This window comes from Lynx rufus, unplaced genomic scaffold (genome assembly GCF_022079265.1).
Source record: "Lynx rufus isolate CCGP_SWC_20201006 ecotype Redwood Valley unplaced genomic scaffold, mLynRuf1.p SCAF_9, whole genome shotgun sequence".
NCBI lineage: Eukaryota > Metazoa > Chordata > Mammalia > Carnivora > Felidae > Lynx > Lynx rufus.
The window spans coordinates 1,282,683-1,297,584 of NW_025814897.1; the positions used below are offsets into that span (position 1 = coordinate 1,282,683).

The following is a 14,902-nucleotide window of genomic DNA, read 5'->3' on the forward strand; positions in this document are numbered from 1 at the left end:
AAAAAAAAAAAAGAAATACTCTGTTCTTACAGGCTCTTTTGCACTTGTTATACTGATGCAATGAATTACTCTTATCTCTCTCTCACTTTCCCTAGCACAGTACCTGGGGCATGTCTGCGATTACTTACTGTTGAATGAATGAACGAATGGAATGACAGTACATCCTAGTTTGTTTTCTCATCTCGTAAAGTAAGTTGAGAAAAATGTGCTGACATACTTGAGGGAATTTGTAAAGAAAATCGGATCTTTACAAAATATTTTGTGAATGAAAAGGGTATCTGAAAGATTAATGTCAATGTAATAATTCTGGTAAGACAAGAAGTGCCTGCAAATATAAAATCTGCTATTCCTTTTTGTACTTTATATGAACCATGTGGTAGCATCTTAAGAAATTATGGATCACAAGTCAGTCATTTAATATATTTATTTTAAATGCATTTAATAATTTTTGAACCAGAATAAGATACCAAATTCTACTAATTACCTGCGGGATTTAAAAACTAACAGAACAAGAAAATAGAATGTGCCGGTAATAAATATAGTTTACAATGCACTCATTTAATGTGTAATAATCTGCATTACGTTCTAACAACTGCCGATATGGTGTTATAATGATCTTGATGTCTTGGTTGGCCAGTATGGTCCCTGAAGTCCTACAGTTCTTGGTCAGAAAGGACCATTATCAAATGTATGCATCCAAGCTCAGTTTAATTTAGTGAGCTTCACAGTATTTTGTGCCCAGCACTGTTGTGTTGGTGCAGTAAATCCCCCTTACTGGTAGCAGGTGCCCCCCAGAGTATCCCTGGAAAAAAAGAAATGGGGAAGAAGAAATCCAACTACTAGCCCTTTTGCTTGGAATCTAAAAGGACAGAGCAGGGAGGAGGCGGAAGAGGAAGTGGTACCGCCCTTCTGGCTCCCTTCCGGGGGAAGGTGACAATAATCAACTTTGTCATTTTGTGTTGACTCATTTCTCAAGTGCAGATGTTCTGTCCTGGCTGCTGGACGGACTAGGGCTGCCAGAAGGAAGCATCACAAACTTGGTTGCTTAAAAAACAGTTTATTCTATCACAGTTCTGGAAGCTACGAGTCTAACATTGAGGTGTTAGGAGGATAAAATTCTTTTCTCTGAAGGCTCTGGGAAGGATCCTTCCTTGCCTCTTGCTGGCCTGTGATGGGTGCTGGCCGTTGTTGGCATGTAGATGCATCATTCCAGGCCCTGTATTACCTTCACGTGACCGTCCCCCTCAGTGTGTGCGGGGACCCTCTTCTTCCGGGGCCCCCCTGCTCCAGGATAACTTCATTTTAACTATCTGCATCTCCAAAGACTCTAGTTTCAAACAGGGTACATTCATAGGCACCTAGGACTAGGACTTCAATATCTCTTTCTTGGAGGGACACAGTTCAACCCACCACATGGGTCAACAGGATTTTTTTCCAAGACTGGAAAATAGCACCACATTTTCAGTAAAGGCAAGAGGTTCTGTTTACGTTGTTCATGAGCTCTATGTCTCACTGGAACACAGTGCTGAACGGTACATAGCAGATATAATTAAGACATGTTTAAGGAGCCTCAGGTATATACGAGCATTCTAGAAGTCAGATGAGTAACAACATAGTGAGCACTGAGGTGACCAGGAAGGCTTCATCTCCTCTCTTGAGCTGGAATAGGTGAGAACTAAATCAGCCCTGTAGACGGTGGCCTACTCCAAATGCATTTTCATGGAAGACAGGCCCAGTGAGGACAGTGACAGCAGGCATTACTTATGGGTGAGAAAAGTATAAATAGGACACAGTAAAATGAACTTGCAAACTAGACTTTCCTTCCATTCGCAGGAAACCGATGCAGACACATGTGACTTTGCTTCCGGGTTATCTGCAGTTAAGCCATCTGTTGCTTCTCTGAACCCTAGTAATCCTGTGAGCGCTAAGATCAAACGCATAATACGTGGGTCCGATGAAGAAGAGGAAGACGTCTGCCCGAAAAGCACAAAAAGATCAAGGGTTGAATTAGCTTGTAGAAGGTCTTAGACATTTTCAGTGAAAATTGTTCCGATACAACACTGAAACGTAAACGTGCTATTTTACGACTGTAAACAAATTTATTATCAGGGTTTTTTTTCTACTTACGATTCTGCTGGAAAACTGCATCAACTCTACTTTCTATTCCTGGAAAGATGCTTGCTATGTTTTTGGGATAACCCGTTTGCATGGATTGTCTTTGGTTATCGTATCTGATGAAACAAAAATGTCCCATGTATCAATACAGTATGTAATGATAACAGTTTTATTTAAAGTGCAGATACTTTACAAAGTGCCTTCACACATATTTTCTCATTCAGTCTTTGTTATGTCTTATTTCCTGGGCCTAAGAATGGTTAACTTTTTTCTACCTAAGGGCACATTCCTATTTAGAAAATAGGTGGGTCGCATTAATTCTAAAACAGGGTTTTGATTGCTAGCACAATGTTATTGTTATTTTCTTTTTTACTTATTTTTATTTTTTTAATGTTTGTTTATTTTCAAGAGAGAGAGAGACAGACAGAGTGTGACTGGGGGAAGGGCTAGAGAGAGGGAGACACAGCATCTGAAGCAGGCTCCAGGCTCTGAGCTGTCAGCACAGCACCCGACGTGGGGCTCGAACTCAGAAACTGTGAGATCACGACCTGATTTTCAAAAATAAAAGCTTGTATTCCCTGTGGATTTACTTAATTGGTGCATAACCAGCCTTCCTCCCTTCCCTCCTCCTCTTCCCCCTCCCCCCCTTCCCCCCAGTAGTGAGGTGATAAGTCCAATGTGGACACCACATTTTTCAGGCCATCCAAACAGCATTTTCTTGAGTGTGTTAGAATTTAACTCATAACAGAATTAGCCTTTTTCTTTGCATCCCTTCCTGGAACCATATTAAGGTTTGCTCTGTTCCCTGACATAGAATCCTCAATACCATTGTGAAGCTTTTTGACTTGATAAAAATGACATTTTCAAAGGCCATGGCAACAATGATGATTTTATGAAAATAAAATGCCTATGAAAGATCACCTGGGTTTTTTTTTTAAACCCCCAGATGGCTGGTTGTTAGTGGTTGTAGACAAGGTAAATACAGATTTCAACCTCTAACCAAAAAAATAGTTTACCTTACCTCCAGAACTGGTCGTTTACAAAGAAGAAGGTTTCTCCCCTGTAGTAAACAGCGGCATCAATTGCGCGGACACTGCTTGGGAAGCCGTAGTTTGAGATGTCCTTGGGATAACCTGGCTCAATGTCATAGCCACTCAGAGCCCAGTACTGGCTGCCTGCCAATGATTCAGGTTTTATGTTAGATAGGGTTCTTCCATTCCTCTAAAATCGATACCACCTCTTGGTGTAAAGTCATCATAGAAACAGCAAGGGAACAATAGTCTTTAATGGACAAAGGTGGTCAAGTTCATTGGGCTGTAATAGCCTCAGTGGTTCCCCAGCACCTACAAAATTTCCAGCATCTCAGCCTGACATTCGGGGCCTCACAGCTGGGTCTTTCCTACGTCCTGACACTCCTATGCAGAGACTGTATTAGAGCCTTGGGGACTCTGAGAACATTATACTGGGGATGGGGCTGACAGAGCACTCGGGGGGTCTAGTAAGGTTTCCTCAGTTTGTAGATGGGGAGACTGAGGCCCGAGGAGGGAACAGCTGCTCAAGTGCACACAGTGGTTATCGGCAGGAACTGGACCCAACCCGGTCTCCTGACACAAGTCTGGCCAGCATAACCTGCTGTCATCGGCTCACCTCCTCTCAGCTGGGGTGGGGGTGGGGGGAGCTGCAGAGAAGCCTTCCCTTCCCTGCAGGGACAACCTAAATAAGGTGAAACCCTAGGCAGTTACCTTTAAATAGGAAAACTAGGTCCTTGTCCGGGTCCTCGTACGCGGCCTGGATGCCGTCTGGCAGGGCCGGCCAGAACAGAGAGATGAAGTTGAGCTCTACCTCTGGCATCCGGGGGTGCCTTCTCCAGAAGTACCTGGCAGAGCACAAAGGACAGGACCGCATGCGGTGGCCCGAGGAGGCAGCTTCTCCGGGTCCTGCACCGGTGCAGCCCCTACCCGGTCCCCGAGAGGGTGGGACGGTTCCCAGTACGGTGACCAGCACAGGGTCGGGGCTTTACGGGATGTCATTCATGTGGTGGTGGGGGGGGGGGGGAGGGCGCTTCAGTGTTTAGGGGAGGTCACAGGCATGACCTTATCTGATTACATTTTGTCCTGTCCCCTCCTCACACCCTGACAAGTCTCATTGGATTAGTCTCGTTGTCCCTACAGAAATGACTGAGAATATCTAGAGTATTCCAGCAAAAGTGGTACAAGTAGGCCCAGCCTGTGGTTACGCAATCACAAAGCAGCCAATGGAAAATTGAAAAATTCAACCAGGGAGATGATTTGCCCTCAGCTTATGAAGGGATAGCTCCCACTTACTGGCCTGAATTTGGGTGGGTGGGACTGGGTGAGGTTTTGTGTCTAGTAAACCCACGTGTGGAGCCCGTGTCTGTGATACTATCACCAACACATGAATGTTTATGCCTGTTGGAGGGTTTCTTTCTTTTTTAAAAAATTTTCCTGGATGTTTCGAGTGACCCAGAAAACACAGTCCTTTCCAATGAGGGGCACGTGCACAGAATTCAAAGGAAAAGCTGAGTGATGTGCAAAGTGGGACTTGATTAGAAGCCAGTTCTAAGTTATGCCAGGAAAGTAAGTCAAAGGAAGAAGCAGTTTAATGGCATACCGGTCTTTAAAGAATAAGATTTCTCCACGGAGTGTGGCAATGGCATCAAATGTCAGTCTGGGGTCACAGGCTGTGGGTGTGCTTGGTCCGGTTGGTTGGACAGGGTTGCTTGAAGGTCCTTAAAAAAGGAGGAGGAGGAGGAGGAGGAGGAGGAGGAGGAGGAGGAGGAGGAAGAGGAGGTGGAGGAGGAGGAAGAGGAGGTGGAGGAGGAGGAGGGGAAGGAGAAGGAGAAGACGGAGAAGGAGAAGGAGGAGGAGGAGGGGGAGGAGAAGGAGAAGACAGAGAAGGAGGAGGGGGAGAAGGAGAAGAAGAAGGAGAAGGAGGAGGAGGAGGAGGAGAAAGAGAAGCAGCTTTTTATTTTTTATTTATTTATTTTTTTAAATTTTTTTCTCAACGTTTATTTATTTTTGGGACAGAGACAGACAGAGCACGAACGGGGGAGGGGCAGAGAGAGAGGGAGACACAGAATCGGAAACAGGCTCCAGGCTCCGAGCCATCAGCCCAGAGCCCGACGCGGGGCTCGAACTCACGGACCGCGAGATCGTGACCTGGCTGAAGTCGGACGCTTAACCGACTGTGCCACCCAGGCGCCCCAGAGAAGCAGCTTTTTAAAGCCCAATCCAGTGTGACTCTTGGAGTACCCCCATTGCTTCTCAGAAGGGGAAGGGTTTCCGCATGAAGAGAAACCCTACCAGACTATCTCACAAGGCAATGAAGGGAATGTACGTTTGGCATTATAACTCTTAAAGTTATTATCATTATTTTAAACAACCATGGTGATTTTTAGAGAGAAAGGTCCAGGTCAAGTTGTGAAGTAAGACAATTTGAATTCTATGTCTCCCCCTCCCCGCCCTCCACTTTAAAATCCGAATCCCATCCTTTCCCCCTTCTTGGTTCTTTCCACATTTTTGTCACCCAGGATCCATTTCTTGCTTCCCCGCCAAACCCACCTTCAGGAAGGGAACTGGTATTGGTCCTTGAACCTGTAGCATAAACCTAAGTCATATTTTAGCAGTATTTTTTTCCTATGGGTATTTGTGTTTTCATGTGTTTTTTCATTGTAGAATGAAGGGCTATGCTAGTAGCTGAGAGAATTTAAAACACTGATGGGAAAAGGAAGGAGGTGTTTTTGGGGGAAAGGAGTTGGGGAGGATAGAGCAGGTCTCGTCCTTCTGGAAAATTCTATCATCATGAGGAGGTTCCCGAGCTAGGGTTCCTGGTGTGCCTGGTTCTGTGCTGCTGTCCCCAACTCTGCTCCACACTGGTTTACAGACCCTCCTACCTTCTCACGGGTTTCTCGTTCTTACAGCCTCTAGAGACCAGGAAGGCAGCAGGAGGAGACGTGTAAGATCTGGGCTTGTCTATGTCCCTCCCTGAGAGCATCAGCCATGTCCTTAAAAGATGTTTCTTCCTATGCATCCTCCACTGCTATTCCCATTCTGTTTTCCACAGACAACACTTTTATTATGGGCAATATGTATCTGCTTGCTGGCATGTTTCTTGAAATGCCTTCTTTGCCTATATGCACTTTAATGTATGTGGAATCATATACTGTGTAATTTAAACACTGTGTGATATGCATCATTCTGTTTTTTTTTTCCACGAAGCACAAAGTTTTGAAGACCCGTCTCTGTTGTTGCCACGCGCACTTCTAATTCAGTGGTGTCCCTGCCTGGCGTTAGTCTATGGCGCACATCCGCCAAATTTGACCGGTACCTTCTACCCGACAGACCCCAGGAGCCCTCCAACTTCCACCACCACAGACAAGACCGGGAAGAACATCCTTGATGTGCCACACCTCGCCGTGTACCACAGTGTTCTTCCGATAACCTTACCATAGATGGCCTGAATGCCGTTGATGTCATCTTGAGGGAGGGTGTAGGTGCTGGGTTCACGGAAAGCATAGATGGGATACATCAAGGCAACCGGGTCAGTGGAGTGAGAGAGCCCCAAGGAATGGCCAAATTCATGGGCAGCAACAAGAAGCAAATTATAATCTGCAATGCAAGCACATGTGGTGAATGGCTCCAAGTGGATCCAAGGGTGGAGGAAATTCTGATCTCGAGGAATGCAGCTTCCAAGCCAAAAGCTCCTGGAGAAACAGCACTGCCCAAGCCTTCTTTTGCATTTTCCCTGCAGGCTTCTGAAGAAACGGAGACTGGAATCGGCCAAGGTAGGAGTTACACGTTCAGATTAAGTGAGCTTTGCAGCAAACCTTAGGACCAAGAGAAGCTGCCTTCATTCTGATTCTGGTACTCCATGAGTGTGGACCTGAGGCTGAGAGACCATGGTGGCCCTGCCACCATGGCCTCTTGATGCTCAGCAACCCTCTCCGGCCTCCCAAGCCCTCAGCTTCAGTAGAGTCTCAGTGGGCACCAGCTCTTCCCAGATTCTGATTTCTCGAAGCAGCTTCAAGGATTCCCCGCCAGAAACAGACAAACACTGCTCCTTCCCCCATCTCTAACTTCCAGGAGCACAGTGCCTTTGCCAGTTGGGAACCCAAACTTCCAAGGTTCACGCTCCTGGCAATTAGCACCCAAGTTCCTTGGCCAAGTCCAAGACCTCCTCACTTGCCCAGCAGACACATGAGGATTTGACTCGTGATGTGAATCTCTCAGTCTGGCCATCTCACAGACAGGCTGAGCATTTTGCTACACACCTATCTCTTATACCTTAGTAACTAGGGTTGTAGAGTACTTTCCATATGCTAGGAAGTATAATACTATTTAGTCCTCGCAACATTTGTATGAAGTATTGTTAGAAATGTTTTTACAGTAAAGGAACTGAATCCCACAGATTTCAGGTATCTCCTTACGGGTCTTGCAATAATAAGTGGTAGAGCTGGGGTCAAATCCAGGTACAAGGGCAAGCCCCATTCTCCAACTACAACGTTCAACTTCCTATTGACAATTAGCCTACGCTAATTCTACCCATGCTCCAAGACATTTTTGTCTTGACCATCACGTCCTTGTATTTTTGCAATCATGAATGCATCTCCAAAAACATCTCTGAGTGTTGGGCCCTGAATGGCAAGCAAATATGGGGGATTTGTCATGATGCACAGTCTAGAAGGAGAGATGAATGCCAACAACTTGGATGGCACCAAACAGTGAGGAGAGCAGCTAGAGAAAGAGACACGAAGACTGTCAGGATTCTGAGGAGGATGTCCTCATTTCCAGCTGCAAGACAACAGAGGGGTGGCATGTGACATAGCACAGAAAGAGATTTTGAAAGGGGGGGCTTGGGGCACAATGTGAGCAAATGTAGGGAGGTTGGAAAGCAGGTGCTGTCATGTGGGAACGGTGAATGCACAAGGTGGCTGCAGCATGCGACACAGGAAGACAGCCATGAAAGATGAGGGTGTAAAACTACTGAGAGCTTCAATGCCAAGGAAAGGTATTTGGATATCATTTGTTGCAGAAAATGTAAACACTGCAAGGTTAAGGAGGAGAGTAATGTAATCCAAGATAGGCTCTCCAAATATAAATTTTTCTGCCGTGCTAGGAAAAATTAGAGGGAGCAGAGACTTGAGGTAAAGAGTCCAGGTGGGAACCAGTGTCATTTAGTTCAGGTAAGAGGGAATGACCATGTGGACTGGTGAGGAGGGCTCTAGGAATTCTAAGTAGCAGAGAGTGTTATCTGTCTTAGGGTATAGGCAGCTCCTAGCACAGGGACTTGGGTAGAATAAGTTCTTTGAGAACTTGGTGGGAGAAACTTGGTTCTTTGAGAAAATGGTGGGAAGAACAGGTCCCAAGCAAGGATAAAAGGTTCCTTTCCTACTTTCTAGAATGTGTTCTGTGGCGTGTTGTTACTTGTGGCCTTGTGAAGTACCACATGGTCCAGATACACCTGTCCTTATTCTCAATCCTTCCCTTCAGGTGATCTGACTCTTATCATGAGTCTTCTCCTGAAAGGTTTGGTTTGTCCCCAGGAACACACCACTGAAGAAGAGCTCCACAAAGATGACATAACTTGACAAGAAAGATGGCGGCTCATTTCCAAGTGGGATAGGTTTCTAAATGAACCCAACTGTTTCTGGATTTCCAAAAATAGGGACCTTTTCCAAACATCATTAAATTTCAGAATATGAAAAGAAAGATATCCCCTAAAGCAGTGGTCAGCAAACTTTTTCTGTAAAGGTTTAGATAGTAAATATTTTAGGCTTTGTGATTTCTGTGAGTACTTCTGTAGGAGGTACTCAACTCTGCTGTTGTGCCATGGAAACAGCCATAGATGGTACATAAACAAGGGGGCCTTGTTTCAATAAAACTTTATACAAACAGGACTGGCTGGATTTACCCGTCGTCTGTAGCCTTTTGATTTCTATCCTAGGAAACAAGGTCAGTACTTAGCCTTAGGCTTTTCAAAAACCTAAATTGACCTAATATGGGGTAGGGAAATTTTAAAAAGGTCCATTTGTGTGGGTTTGAAATGTTAAAACCCCTTGGATGTGTGTATGTATCTACGTGGTGCTGCTAACATGACAAAGTTCACTCAGAAGTTGCATGTGGACATGCCCTTGGTTAACTTACTTTCAAAATTTGTGGTCCATGTTTCTTGTTCATCGAAGTGAGCATCTCCCCCAATACCTGGGCCTGGCTGGAAGGCATGAGCGAGGATTCCATTGGGTCCATCAAATGGAGAATTGTCACCATGATCTGAAATAGAACAACCCGTATCAGGTCCTTGCCGAGTCTCAGGTTAGCTCGGGAAAGTAAAACTGAGCTCGAGGGCGGAGGGCCTACCTCCTTCGTAAAAAGCGATATTGATGTCCGCTTCTCCCTGCGAGATCTTGGTGAAGGTCAAGGATGATGCGTTAGCCCATATTTGAAAGGCTGTGCTAATGACAGTTTCCACCTTGGCATGGGACAACTGCGTGGTGTACTTCAGGATCCTTCAAAATGAGCACACGGGGTGTCACCACACTGAGCTCATCCACCTGGGGGTCAGTGACATGATGCGCTGCCCCTGGACAGGGTCTAATGAGGGCTCGAGGCTGCGGACAAGTCCCTCCGTATCTTCAAACTCAGTGTCTTTGTTCCTAAGAGGAGGATCGTAACATAGCTCCCCTCTCAGAGGGCTGTTGGGGGATTCAATACATGTAGGGCCTTCCACTCAGGACTCGGCAGATCGTGGTATTTGACGGAGATCGTTCTCATCGGGATACGCGGGGAGTAATGACTAAGCCTTTGTCGGGGCCTGAAGGGGGTTCATAGAGGGACAGTCTGAGGTGGCCATCGTCCCTTAGACTTGGAGGAGGAGCACGAAAACTCCAGGCTTTGGGGTGAGGAGAGCCTGTAGGGGCTTTGCTCTTTCCCCCCTGGCCTCACTCACTAGACTCTGGTCTCCCCGGGGTGGGGACACGGGGTCCCGTGGGCCCCGTGTCCTGGAGCAGCGCCTGGCGCGTCATACACGCTCGCGAACACCCCTAACGCGTCCTGAAGCTCGGGAATCTCACCTGTAGGTCAGGTTCGTATGTTTCCACCTGGGGTTTCCCGGGGTCACCATGAAGTCCCCGTTGTCAGGCACCCCGCAGCGCGGCTTCCGCATCATCTCCAGCGTTTCCTCATCTGGCTTCCCCGTCTCGTTCAAGCCGAAGAATCGCTGCATCTCTCTGAGCTTGTCCACAACCACACTGGTGCCGTTGCTCCGTCCGGACCGGTATCTGCCCCGCGGCAGCTGGTAGAACCTCTCCAGGTAATTCTGGGCCGAGACACACACGTGAGGGGACTTGCTCAGTCACCTCCGTCGGTGCTCCGGGCTTCCCGGCGTCCTTCCTAAGTCACTCACAACCGTCTAACAAGCTGGTAGTCACGGGAGCAAACACAGAGTCGCAGCCCGGCGTTGAGAGAACGCCGTCCCTTGGTCAGCACGGCCCCTCCATTCGGCGCTCCCGGGAATGTTTATACATAAAAACAGGTATGGGGCGCCTGGGTGGCTCAGTCGGTTGAGCGGCCGACTTCGGCTCAGGTCATGATCTCGCGGTCCGTGAGTTCGAGCCCCCTGTTGGGCTCTGAGCTGACAGCTCAGAGCCTGGAGCCTGTTTCCGATTCTGTGTCTCCCTCTCTCTCTGCCCCTCCCCCGTTCATGCTCTGTCTCTCTCTGTCTCAAAAATAAATAAACGTTAAAAAAATTAAAAAACATAAAAACAGGTATCCCATGAGGGTTGAGGTCCAAGGCCGCGTGCAAGATGCTCGTGTGCAGTCAGGAGACTGGCTAGGCCTTCCTGATTTCTTGAAGTGTTTTAAGTTCATTTATTTTGACAGAAGGAGAGACGGGCGGAGAGAGAGGGGGAGAGAATCCCAACGAGACGCTGCTGACACTGTGAGCGCAGAGTGGGACGTGGGGCTCCATCTAACGAACCGCGAGATTGTGACCCGAGCTGAAATCGGACGTTTAGCGACCGAGCCGCTCAGGTGCCCCCGCATTTGTTGATGTTTTAAGGTATCAGTTGCATCAATGCAGAGTCTCTCTTACGTATCTTTTTGCTCCTCTAGAGAAGGTTTAGTCCCTGTCGCTAAGACACGCAAGTGCGTGCGTGGAGGGAAATTGCCGAGACGCCCATTCAAGTCCCAGACCTTCTGGATGCTCCTCAAGTGAGAACGGACAGTTTCACGAGAGCTCTGGATAGGTTTGGGGCAACGGCACCATCATCGGCATTAGCCTCTTATCCACCGCAGATCCTCTGGAAGGGGCCAGGGGCACACGACAGAGCACAGAAATGGGGAAAGGGGGATTCACAGAGGCTGGGGTTCGAATACTAGCTCTGCCTTAGATTAACTGAGTTTTTGGGCGCATCACAGAAGTGATTCAAGACTCACTTTAGTGTCCACAGTGGGAACAATAATCCCCCCTTGCAGGGCTGCAGCGAGGTCGACATGAGACAGTGTTGGGGAAACGTTTAGTGGGGTGTCTTGTGCGGAGTAAGCACTCCGTGAGCTCTAGCTATTAGCCTGGGGCTCAGTATTCTCACTGCAAGATATATTCAAGAACAAAGCAAAGGGAAAAAGCAAAAGAAAGAATGCTTTTCTACAACTGCAATGCTAAGAAAACTGCACGTGACAAATCGGTGACAGCGTTCCCGGTGCTTCTTCAAAATGTGGCCTGACTCTTGTACTGTGGGATGAGGGGAAAAGCTATGGGTTTGGCTTTGATGGTGCCCGGAATAGTTCGTAGACAGCCTCAGAATCTGGAGTGGGAAATCTCACTGCACTACGCATTGCTTTCTAGTTCCTTCTGATTTCCTGTCCTCACGCTCTCTAGTCCCCCTGAGATTTTTGGCTGCGAAGACAAGTCCGTACAGACACCGGACATGGAGTCACTGGGCTGCATATAAGCGAACGGGGGAATCTTAGGTTTGCGAGAAAGAAAATCATCTAGTCTTGCAATTAAAACCGTTCTTGCTCAATGGCTCCCCAGCCGGAAGGAGCCCAACAGCGATATTTTTCCTGGGATCAAAGAGCCCCGCCTGGGGCCCTCCAAACCCCTGACACGAGACGTTCAAGCCAAACAAAGCAACCGCACAATTCCATTCGGGCTGATTTAACTAGAAAGAAGAAACAACCCACACGATTTCCTAATAAGCGGCACGTCAACCACGCGCCTGCCGGGTTGTCAACTTACCCGAACGACTTGCGTGGTCTCCTCTTCCGGGGATTCCCAACGTACCGGAAAGGCCCCGGAGAGGTGCAGGAGGAATGAGAGCAGAGGCAGAAGCATCGTCAGACTGAACATGGCCTTTCCCGCAAGCACGGCCATCCTGGCCTTGCTCTGGCCCTTGGGGCAGGGTCCTCCCCTCCTGGGTACCCTCGAGTTCAGCGGGTCGGATGTCCCTCACGGTCCTCTTCTGGTCTCTTATAAAAGCTGTGTTTTGAACAATTGCCCCATCAGCAGCATGAAGCAACACGGGTTAATGATGCTCGGAGACTTGTGCAACGCCACGACGCGATGGGGGACTCCACGGTGGGGTGGCGGTGTCCTGCAACAGAAAAACAATTGCAACTTGCTCTTCTCTGTTCTTGGGGTGTTTTGGTCAGAGATTTACTCTTGCCAAGCTGTCTGGTCTAGGGGAAGGAAGGGAAGCTTGATCCTGAAGTTCGAGAACAGCAGTTACCTGTGGGTTTCCATTTCCTAGGTGTGGCAGATGCTGGGGCCGGGTTAACTTATGCAGGGGTGTTGTTGGATTCATGGTAGTTATCTTGGGGCCGGGGATCCCAGAGACTCTCTGGATGTGAGGAGAGCGTGGCTGGGCGTGTGGTCAGCAAGCAGGGCCCGTGTGGGGTCCTGGAGCAGCTTCTGGGAGATGGGGTTTGGGCGTCCGTGTAGTAGAGAATCCCCAGGCTGCAAGCTGGAGTTTCCATGGGAAGGACAAAGAAAGCAACAGTGATGATGATAAGAGTACGCAGTGTGTTGAGTACGTACGACATCCCACACGTACCTACTGTACATCTGTTGTGTCCGGCCATCCTCGCACGGCCTCGGGATGCTGTCATGTCCTGCATTTTGCAGAGGAGATCAGATCCGGAGAGGAGAACTTGTACAAGTCATGCGCTGAGTGAGGGGGGTGGGGGGGTGGCTCGGACTCAATCCAGGCGAGGGGTCCTGAGACTCTGAGCGGGCAGGCACTCCAGCAGCCACACCTGGGAGCCCGGCTGCCCCACGATGAGCACCCGGTCCAGGACTGTGACAAACTGGGGGACCCTGGCTTGTGTTCACCGAGGAGGATGAGACGGTGTGTGTGCGTGTGCCCCCGGGGAAAAGATGTGGGGAGAGGATTTTCAGCCCCTGTGGCTGCAAATGGGCTGCACTGGTTTTGAGGGGCCCCTGGGCAGGTTTTAGATCATGTCACCTGGTCACAGTTATTCTGATGTACATGTAGATCATGTCACTAGACAGTCTTTGCGTGTGTTCATTTACATATATTTACATGTATCCTGCAAGGACAGGTGTGGGGTGTATAAATGTGTTTGTCAACATGACCAATGTTTACGACATAGGACATGTGTTGATATGGAAATAGGCCTTTGTTTGGGATGCTATACAGTACTTAGTTCGGGTCCCTCTAGAAGTTTCTCATGAGCTTTGGAAAAATCCAAAGAAATCCGTCTCAGGTTCGAACATATCTGGGCAGCAGATTAAGGCTCCTGGTGTAGATTCCTGCATTCACCCAAATGTTTCCTGTGACCCACCATATGCCAGGTGCTGTGACGGGCACTCGATTATGGGACAGAAGGTCAGAGCGGTTGGGATGAAATGCTACGGGAGTCTGGAGGAAAAAGCAATGGTGGGGGAAGGTGGAATCAAGGAAGGCTTCACGGACGAGGTCGAGCTAGAACTGGACCTCGAAGGGCAAACACGAGGCAAACGTGCACAGTTGCAGAAGCCCAGGCCCTGAATGCGTGTGCAACCTCCTCGGGTTTTTCAAGCCGTTCTAAGGTCGTGATCGTGTCAACTGTCCCAGGCGCACAACTTAATCAGGATGTGGCTTCCCCCAGTTTATTTTTTTTTAAGTATTTTTTTTAACATTTATTTTTGAGATAGGGGGAGACAGCATGAACGGGGGAGGATCAGAGAGAGAGGGAGACACAGAATCTGAAACAGGGTCCAGGCTCCGAGCTGTCAGCACAGAGCCTGACGCGGGGCTCAAACTCACGGACCGCGAGATCATGACCTGAGCCGAAGTCGGACGCTTAACTGACTGAGCCACCCAGGTGCCCCGCTTCCCCCAGTTTAGATCTCTAGTGACAAATCCTCTGCCCACTAAGGTTGCCTGAACACTGGTCTACCCTGTGTTGAGATATTTTGATGCATTGGCTTGTTTACAAGGTTCATAAAGGCACTTTCTTCTGAACATCCTGGTCAGTGATTTATGCAAGAATCCAAAACTTGCGGTGTTTGTATAAATGTTATGCTAGACAGAATTCTCCACAAAAATAAAAATAGAAGGACCTTATGTTCTAGTAATGCACTTCTGGGTATCTACCCAAGGAAAAGGATGATACTAATATATATATGCAGCCCTATGTTTATTGCCGCATTATCTACAACAGCCAAATATGGAAGCAACATAAGTGTCAGTAGATAGATGAATGGATAAAGAAGATGTGATATATATAATACAGATATATATCTAATATATAGCGAAAAATTATATATA

At 47.9% G+C, this 14,902-nt stretch overlaps 1 protein-coding gene across 1 annotated transcript; it reads right to left on the minus strand.

Moving 5' to 3' along the window:
* Positions 1-409: 409 nt before the first annotated feature.
* Positions 410-12,594, minus strand: MMP8 (matrix metallopeptidase 8). Its single transcript, XM_047070424.1, has 10 exons — positions 12,370-12,594; positions 10,205-10,449; positions 9,492-9,640; positions 9,279-9,404; positions 6,582-6,743; positions 4,747-4,864; positions 3,858-3,991; positions 3,137-3,290; positions 2,128-2,231; positions 410-1,973 (listed from the first exon to the last, which is right to left on the minus strand). The coding sequence occupies exons 1-10, from the start codon at positions 12,502-12,504 to the stop codon at positions 1,870-1,872; spliced, it is 1,431 nt and encodes a 476-aa protein (XP_046926380.1). The 5' UTR covers positions 12,505-12,594; the 3' UTR covers positions 410-1,869.
* Positions 12,595-14,902: the final 2,308 nt, after the last annotated feature.